Here is a 10,102-nt window from a genome sequence, read left to right as displayed (position 1 = left end):
TGAAGGGAATGAGACATTGTGTTATTGTTCAAGGGCTTCAACTAGGTAGTTGAGAAGGAATCCCCAAAGCAATGTCGAATTGAACTGAAGCGAAAGCAAACTATAAGGTTTTGAGTCAAAAGTCCAATTACACAAACGTAGATAACCAGATGGCAAAATCATACAAAATTGTACATGTTGGCTTGTGCAAAAACGGACTTTTATTACCACAGAGAAAAATCAACCAACCAAAGAACATTGTCCAGAAATGTACCATTGAAGTAATCAAATGATTCGTGCACCATATTCCAAGCCCTCTAAAGATCAGTGGATGTGTTTGTGTTCCATGTGTAATGCTCCTGTTCTACCCGCTCCATACGGGACTAGAACCGGCATCTACCGTCAGTCGCTAGTGCACCTCTTGAGGTCAGGAGAGTGAGGGTTATACACATTGCACTGCTATCTATTAGCTGGCTCCTGTTACACTAACCCCCTAAACCTCACTCCCATCCGGGTCATGGCACCATTGTAACACTCCTGTTCTACCCGCTCCATATGGGACTGGAACTGGGGTCTCCGGCATGGGAGGTGGGTGCGCTAACAAGGAGGCTAAAGGCTACAGCCTCTAGCGTCAGTCACTAGTGCACCTCTTGAGGTCAGGAGAGTGAGGTTTATACATATTGCACAATTATCTATCAGTTGGCTCCCATTACACTCACCCCCCTAAACCGCACTCCCATCCAGGTCATGGCACTATTGTGGCGCTCCTGTTCTACCCACTTCATACGGGACTCAAACTGCCATCTCTGACGTGGGATAAGGGTGCGCTAACAAGGAGGCTAAAGGCTACAGCCTCTAGCATCAGTCCATAGTGCACCTCTTGAGGTCAGGGGAGTGACATTACAATGCTATCTATCAGCTGGCTCCTGTTACACTCACCCCCCCAAACCTCACTCCCATCCGGGTCACGGCACCATTGTGACGCTCCTGTTCTATCCGCTACATACGGGACTCGAACCGGCATCTCTGGCATGGGAGGCGGGTGCGCTATCAAGGAAGCTAAAGGCTACAGCCTCTAGTGTCAGTCGCTAGTGCACGCTCTTGAGGTCAGGAGAGTGAGGATTATACACATTGCACAACTATCAATCAGCTGGCCACCGTTACACACGGAAGAGAGAAAAACATTTGGAACGACACAAGGGAAACGTACTTTACTTTAAGAATATTGACTTACTGTTATCTGTATTTAATAAATAAATTCAAATAAGTTATAAATTCTGAATTCTATGAAAGCTCAGATTGAGCGCTGTAGCGTCATGTACAAAGAATCAAAATAGCAGCAGCCTCAACAGTTAAAGTTTGTTTACATACATTTCTGTTTGATTGTAACGTTTAGAGGAAGTCAACAGAGCTAAGTTTAATGAAAAATAAATAATATACAAACAGGGTAAACACTGGAACTAGGCAAGACTCGGAACTAGCTCAGTGAGTATTGACGCTGACTATCACACCTGAAGTCACGAGTTTGAATCCAGGGCGTGCTGAGTGACTCCAGTCAGGCTTCCTAAGCAACCAATTGGCCTGGTTGCTAGGGAGGGTAGAGTCACATGGAGTAACCTCCTCGTGGTCGCTATAATGTGGTTCTCGCTCTTGTTGGGGCATGTGGTGAGTTGAGCATGGATGTGTTGTGGTTTCTGCCCACTTTGTGAAAAACTCACTCTCAAAGAAAGTTTTTGATTTCAGAAGAATAGACTTTATTATCAGACCATAAAGCCGAGTTGCCTGCAGAACAACTAACATGTCTTGAGTTTGCACCCGCTTACATAGGTCTCACAAGGCATGGCTAAAATAACCCATATCCTGTTTCTATCATGTTTTGAGCAGAAAAAGATCTTTGGGGCCCCAACCGATCTTCTTTATCTTTAAACCAGAAGGCTTCAGTTACATCCTGTGAGCAATTTTCACTCTATGTAAAAACACTTTACTAAGAGGGGGCCTGATAATTGTAGAATTAAATGGCATTGATTATACTTGATTAATGTATACTTAACTTGATAAAAATACACCACATATGCCGCGGAGAATAGCGTGAAGCCTCCACACGCACTAGGTCTCCGCGGTAACAATGCAAACATCAAGTCACATGATAAGATGCGTGGATTGACGGTCTCAGACGCGGAAGAAACTGAGATTCGTCCTCCGCCACCCTGATTGAGGCAAGTCACTATGCCACCACGAGGACCTAAAGCGCATTGGGAATTGGGAATCCCAAATTGAGGAGAAAAGCAGTGAAGAAATCGCACACGTTTGTCATTTGTTAATTGGACTTCAGTAGCACACAGTTTGAATCCGAGACGCTTTAGCCTGATCTGAGACTTGTTATGGTGATGGTTGAGACGTGTGTTCTGCTCTCTGTAGATTCTCTCTCGTACAGCCTCATGGCTTAATTTTTCAGTTTGGCAATTCGATGTGGCATTATAGCATGTGACATGACCTCCCTCAAAGCCACAAGAAAGCCCACGCGTGTAACACCCAGATCTGTCGTCTTACTGCTAAAATCATGAACTGCTGTGAAACAGCCGAGAGCATAGTCAAGAAAATAACAACTTTATCTAATGGAGTGATAGATTAGAATTGCTCTTTTGATGCCTGATGACTGAAACATCACTAGCAGGGCTTTAGATGCTTAGACTTCCAAAAAGTACTAAAAGTACCATGTTTTTTTTCCTAACATGCATGATAGTAATAACATGTCGCTTTGTCTAAAAGATTTCATAGCAGAGAAAAGTTCATCCGAGTAATAAAAATGTCGTAGCGAAATAAGTTCACAGACCAAAGAGTAGTATAGTGTTACCATGTTTTTTTTACATGGAAAGTACCATGGTTTTACCTTTTGTGTGTGTGTGTGTGTGTCTGTGAGAGAGAGAGAGTTTGTGTATGTGTGAAAGAAAGCTTTGAATTATTGCTACATGAAAAATAACTGAAAGTGACAACAGCTGATAGCATAAATAAAATCCGGGTTCGCCATATTCTATGCTTGCGCTGAAACATCCATATTTCTGTAAGGTAAGCTGTGTAATCATCATAGACATTGAGGGGAACACACACACACACACACACACACACACACACACACACACACACACACACACACACACACACACACGATTATGATACTCTATCAGACACTGTAGCCTTGATTTAGTGACCTGTTACATTATTACATTAATTCCCACAAAGACCCCCATTGCAGACACGTTAATGTTTTGACTAGTAATTATGAATTCACTATTACTTAATGATTAGTTAATCATGTTTTCATACTAGTTAATAGAAGTAACTAACTTGTAAATGTAGTACTACGCATGTGTCCTGCATTGTATTAATTCCTGCATAATAACCTATTAATGATGGACCATTATTATGAATTGATACTGATATGTCAAATAATTAAAGACTAGATTTTTAAACAGCTGTGCATAACTTTCATAGAAGCCAATCATAATCCCTAATCTATGTCTATGCGGGATTACATATTAAATTACTATTGCTTTGTTGTAAAATGACAATTTATAATGGTCTTCTGAAGCTGGCATTATTTCCTAGAAATTTCTTCCCTAGAAATATTACTGATGCTCGGCGGACGGTCTGCTATCGGCGGACGGTCTGTTCAAACGTGAGTTAAAGAAAATATCACTTTTCCCCTCCCACCTTGTTTCTTCTTGTGGAAGTCGGTCATGTCGTTGCTCAAGGTCTGTTTCCATCTCTGCCCATTACACTTCCTCTTCATTGCAGTAGTTTCCTGTCACAAACATTAGAACAGCTCACTGAACATTATACTGCTGAAGTGAACTTGGTAAACGACACCGTCTCTGTGGCAATGCATTTGACATTTGTGAAATATATTAAAAAGAGTTTGATAATCTGATTACAACAAAGGGAGCTGAAGTATTAACAAGGATAGTGTGTTAGTAATGGTCTTTTTAAGCCCAAAGATAATGCATGAATAATGTTAAAAGGTGTTGAAATCCTGAGACTCTTGCTGGAGGGGAAAAACATAAACATTGTGCAAATGAAACCTCTAGACTGCAAGGAGTACTCTCTCTATTTTAAGAAAATTTCACAAATTAGAAATATCAAATATGCATGGACGACCTACTACTGTTTGCCACAACTCAACTTGGACTTCTTTAATTGGCCTGCCAAAAGTTAATGTATATTAACACAAAATTGCATTTAAAAAAAAATGCTAAATAGCCTAATTTTCTTTCTGATATGATCACTGGACACAGCTCCCTAAATTAAACATAGAAGGTCATGTGTAGCGGGGTACGGCCGGTCGAGGATAGATAGGGCGGCGGCACCGGCCGAGGGGGGAAGCTCGCCGCCGATGCAGCCACGAAAGCGACAATAAAATGAGCAGACTACGCCACCCTGTATTTAACAGGGAAAGAATAACCCAAATCGAAAAGGGCACACAGGTTCGTTGTTTCAAGACAAGAGGGCAAGAGACGTGAATACCAAGGTACAAAATATTTTATTCATCTATACAGATTAATCATAATGGGCACTGAATGCTCATTTCGTGCTTTAAAAGTGTATTAAAATTATGAGTACCACAATCAGCTGTGTGGTTTGTAGTAGGCTTCACACACCCATAAACTTATACACTGACGCTAAAAGGCTGAGGCTTACCAGGAGCAGGAAGGCTAGCCGGGGCAGCAATTCCCGATAAAGACACGTCACCCCCAAGTGTACACTCTCTCACACGCACATACACACACAAACACAGGTGAGTCAGTTGTAGACGCACAGCACTCCACAGGTGAAAAGGGGCACTACCACCATTTAACGCGCGGAACAGCAAGCCCCCTGCACTAGGCCTTCAGCTCCTGAAAACACAAGAGGAAATTAACTAAATACACCTAAAAACAAAAAGACAAACTGATTTTCAACATACAACACATATGTCAGTGAAGGGCAGAGATAATGACAAATCACCATAACAGAACCAACTTCACACAAACAATAACAAATTAAAATGGTTTCAATGAATACAAAACACCATTTCCAAACTCTGATAATCTCTGTGGCTCAGGATACACAGAGAGGACGAATCTCACGTCTCTGTGAGAGAGGAAAAAGCACTTCTGAAGCCAGAGACAGAGTTTATAAATGTAAACATACAAAAACAAAATGTATAACAAAACGTAAAACAAAACAGCAGCGTAGTTCAGCCCTGCAGCTTCAATCCAGACAGACACCTTCTGGTGAGCAGATTAGATCATCTATAGAAGAACAAACAATTAACATGAAACCCACACGAGTTTCACTCACCATCATATTTAAGGCATTCACTTACCAAAAGTGTTGAAGTTACAGCCATAATTACAGCCGCACACACACACACACACACACACACACACGGCTGTATGAAACAGCTGACTGAATGAAGGCAGCAATTGGCCAGCGGAGCTCGATACGAGCCTCGCGCAAACAAACGCTGAATCACATATAACGAAACTAACATTAACACAAGGTAACAGAGTTATTATGCATATCCGGGAAAATCATGGTTACACCCAAATTACAACATTAGGAAGGGGGATACTGCTACAAGACATTAGTCTGTCTCACTACACATGCAACAGTGTCCTCCCACTTCATATTTCTCAACTTAATTGAAACGGAGTTGTTTCAATTAAAAAAGTTTGTGTTGGCAAAGCATTAAACATAAAAGTATCTGAAACTTGGCATTATTTCTAGTTCCCAGCATGCTTTGCATGGTACTCGGTATGTAGATTAAATGTTAAAATTAGTGTTATTTTGTGTGTTTTTGTGCAAGATGAAGATAAACAGGACAGTTATTGCTTTCTTCATTGATTGGTTGCTGTACTAACCACAGGGTTCCTGTAGCTCAACTGGTAGAGCATAGGTTTGAATCTCAGGGAACACACAAACTTATAATAAGTATACTGAATGCACTGTTGCAGTGGTGAATTTAGGCATGGGCGACATGGGCAGTCACCCAGGGTGGCATTTTGTGGGGGGTCAACATCATTTGGAACCCCCCCAACCCCGCATGGTCAACAACTTTGGGGGCGTTTTCATTCAGAACCCCCCCCAACCCCAACAACTTTGGGAGTGTTCTCATTTGGAACACCCCCAACCACCCCATGGTCAACAACTTTGGGGGTATTCTCATTCAGAATCCCCCCACAACCCCCATGGTCATTAACTTTGGGGGCGTTATTATTCAGAAAGACCCCCCAACCCCATGGTCAACAACTTTGGGGGCGTTCTCATTCAGAATCCCCCCCAACCCCCCATGGTCAACAACTTTGGGGGCGTTCTCATTCAGAATCTCCCCCCAAACCCCCATGGTCAACAACTTTGCGGGTGTTCTCATTTGGAACCCCCCAACCCCCATGGTCAACAACTTTGGGGGCGTTCTCATTTGGAGCTCCCCCAACCCCCATGGTCAACAACTTTGGGGGCGTTCTCATTCAGAATCTCCCCCAAACCCCATGGTCAACAACTTTGTGGGCATTCTCATTTGGAACACCCCCACACCCCCATGGTCAACAACTTTGGGGGCGTTCTCATTCAGAACCCCCGCAACCCCAACAACTTTGGGAGCATTCTCATTTGGAACCCCACCCAACCCCCATGGTCAACAACTTTGGGGGCATTCTCATTCGGAACCCCCCCAACCTCATGGTCAACAACTTTAGGGGCATTATTATTTGGAACACTCCCCCACCCCCCACACGGGTCATCCCCCCACGGTCATCAACTTTGGGGCCGTTGTCATTTGGAACCTCTCCCCATCCCCCCATGGTCAACAACTTTGGGGGTGTTCTCATTAAGAACCCCCCCAACCCCCCATGGTCAACAACTTGGGGGTGTTCTCATTCAGAATCTCCCCCAACCCCCCATGGTCAATAACTTTGGGGGCGTTCTCATTCGGAACCCCCCAACCCCATGGTCAACAACTTTGGGGCCGTTCTCATTCAGAACCCCCGCAACCCCAACAACTTTGGGAGCATTCTCATTTGGAACCCCACCCAACCCCCCATGGTCAACAACTTTGGGGGCATTCTCATTCGGAACCTCCCCCCAACCTCATGGTCAACAACTTTGGGGTGTTCTCATTAAGAACCCCCCCCCAACACCCCATGGTCAACAACTTGGGGGTGTTCTCATTCAGAATCTCCCCCAACCCCCCCCCCATGATCAATAACTTTGGGGCTTTCTCATTCAGAATCCCCCCCAACCCCATGGTCAACAACTTTGGGGGCATTCTCATTCAGAACCCCCGCAACCCCAACAACTTTGGGAGCATTCTCATTCGGACCCCCCCCAACCTCATGGTCAACAACTTTGGGGGTGTTATTATTTGGAACAGTCCACCCCCCCACAGTCATCAACTTTGGGGCCGTTGTCATTTGGAACCTCTCCCCATCCCCCCATGGTCAACAACTTTGAGGATGTTCTCATTTGGACACCCCCCCCAAACCCACATTGTCATCAACTTTGGGGGCATTCTCATTTGGAAGATCCCCCCCAATCCCTCCCATTCAACAACTTTGGGGGTGTGCTCATTCAGAATCATTCAGAATTTATGCATTTGGTAGATGCTATTATCCAAAGTGACTTACAGTGCACTTATTACAGGGACAATCCCCCCAGAGCAACCTGGAGTTAAGTGCCTTGCTCAAGGACACAATGGTGGTGGCTGTGGGCATCGAACCAGCAACCTTCTGATTACCAGTTATGTGCTTTAGCCTACTACACCACCACCTTTCACTAACACTAGTTTTCTGTTTTAAACAGCAGTAGTGTTATACACTGCAAACTTATCCTCAGAAAAACTCATGCACATGTTCCATCCAGGTCCTGTAGTCCTAAACTGACCCGGTTTTCCCCCGAAACAAGAGCTCTGTAATACAGCACATAATGCTCCTTATTTTAGCATGGCACAGGGAATCTATTTTGTGCACTAGCAAGCAGGGGTTGGCAGCAAGTGTCGAATACAGGGGAACATGAAACCTGCTCTGGGCTTTAAAGCACATATATACCTCGGCTGTCAGGAGAACCCGTGTTTTTGCTAGTGGATACAATTCTTTGCACAAAAGAATAAATAAAATAATAGTCACAGGATCATGACAGGCACAAACTAACACAAGATTAGAAAAGCTACATAACTTACAAAGCTAAAAACACTTAGAAGCTTCATACTGTATGTACAGTAGAAAAAATCACATCGCAATCGCATTGAGCACCTCTCAGAACATATTGGAATTCGCATAGCAACACTTTAGCATCATGGCGGCAAGTTTTGCATGGCCAAAACACTTCTCACTTCTCACTGTATCTACTGTAGTTTGTTATAACTAATGAATCATGACATTAACCAACTCTTTGTCTTTCAGCTTCCTGTAATGAGCGGAGCTTTCATGGATGTGGATGAGTGCAGCACAGAACGCTCTCTCTTTAATTCATCGGCCAGTGTGAACGCAGCGCCCCCCGCATCAGCACCTATGCAACAGGATGAGCAGCAGCGAGTGTCCAGCGATGCCGTCTGGTTGTGGATTGCCATCATCGCCACCATCGGCAACATCGTGGTGGTTGGAGTGGTTTACGCTTTTACTTTCTGACCCCTCGTTGTCTGATGGCACCTCAAGAACGTGCACAGTCCCAAACCAATTACTATCGATTATCCTAAACTGTGATGTCAAGGGCAGCGGAAAGCGAAACGTAGAAGTCCATTTTACACTTTTAAGAGCCCTCTAACGGTCACTAGAACAACATCTACGAATAATACAAGTAATATATATGTTGCTTGTGTAACGGTACCCAGCTTGTAGGTAGCTGTGCGGTATGTGTAAACCTCATTCTTGTGGCCTCAAGAGGCGCACTAGCGACTGACACTAGGCCATTTAGCCTCGTCGTTAGCACGCCTGCCTCCCATGCTGGAGACCCGGTTAAAATCCTGGTCATAGCGTATCGAGCAGGACTGGTTACAGTAGTGCCATGACCTGGATGGGAGTGAGGTTTAGGGGGTTGAGTGTAATGGTAGCCAGCTGGTATGTAGCTGTGTGTTGTGTGATACCTCACTCCCCTGGCCTTAAGAGGCATGCTAGCGGCTGTAGCATTTAGCCTTCTCTTTAGCACGCCCGCCTCCCATGCTGGAAACCCCAGTTCAGATCCTGCTCAGAGCGTGTCGAGCAGGACCGGTTATACTTGCAAAGAAAATAATAAAACGAATGGTTCTTTTTGAATGAACATTGATGGAGAAAGTTGATTTTTGCCTCTACACCAGCAGGGGCTATCCAGGCCAAGCTAACCAGTCAAAACCTTGTCTCCATGCTTAAATTGAAACTCCTTTTTTCTCCCCTTCTTACCATCTGGAGACCTCATGCAGGGGATGTACAAATGGATCCATTAGTGACAAACATTTACTGAAAGAATTGGACCATACTAAATATCCCCTAGAGACTCAAAACAGTTCTGAGAAGTGGAACTCAATGATTTGTATGCAGTGAGCATTAATTCTGAAACATGTATTATTATTATTATTATTATTATTATTTAATCCTTGATACAAAGTGAGTATTCTACTTGTTTTAATGGATTTGTAAATGGATTGCTTGTTTTGTGATTTGTTATTTATTAATGATTTATTTTCATGATTATATCAAAAATTTATCTATTTTGTTCTCAGTAGCACAGGTCGCCCTGGCAAAGTTGTGTGAGTGACAGCTTTAATTAAATATAAGACTGAATCAAAAGGATCTGGAGGTCATTTAGAAGATCATTTAAATGTCTGATACAGTTGCCATGGCGTTTCTCTCCTCCAGAATTGTATCAGCCACTGCCAGAGTCTCTTCCTAAACTTTTGAATCTATAAATTGGCTTTGATCCACTCTGGTCTAGTGGCTTCTGTTGCCATGGTGACTAATCCTCTCTAATGAAGAACATTAATGAGCTCTTCATTAGATGATATACTGAAGGAGTATTGAGTCAGGCTTTCTCATTATTTAGTGCAATTTTTCTTTGTATTATCAATGACAATATGGACTCAAGTTATCGTGAGCCGTTTTAGCATTTAATCACTTGC

At 43.5% G+C, this 10,102-nt stretch overlaps 1 protein-coding gene across 1 annotated transcript in view; it reads left to right on the top strand.

Annotated features, from left to right (window-relative positions):
- Positions 1-8,639, top strand: part of LOC127662380 (uncharacterized protein C14orf132-like) — a 12,058-nt gene extending 3,419 nt beyond the window's left edge. Inside the window, exon 2 of the mRNA XM_052153514.1 lies at positions 8,415-8,639. Within this exon, the coding sequence (XP_052009474.1) occupies positions 8,415-8,639 (225 nt within the window). The remainder of the gene's footprint in view (positions 1-8,414) is intronic.
- The last annotated feature ends 1,463 nt before the right edge of the window (positions 8,640-10,102 follow it).

This window comes from Xyrauchen texanus, chromosome 22 (genome assembly GCF_025860055.1).
Source record: "Xyrauchen texanus isolate HMW12.3.18 chromosome 22, RBS_HiC_50CHRs, whole genome shotgun sequence".
Lineage (NCBI taxonomy): Eukaryota > Metazoa > Chordata > Actinopteri > Cypriniformes > Catostomidae > Xyrauchen > Xyrauchen texanus.
The sequence above is the reverse complement of the archived record's forward strand: the minus strand, read 5'-3'. Positions and strand labels throughout refer to the sequence as shown.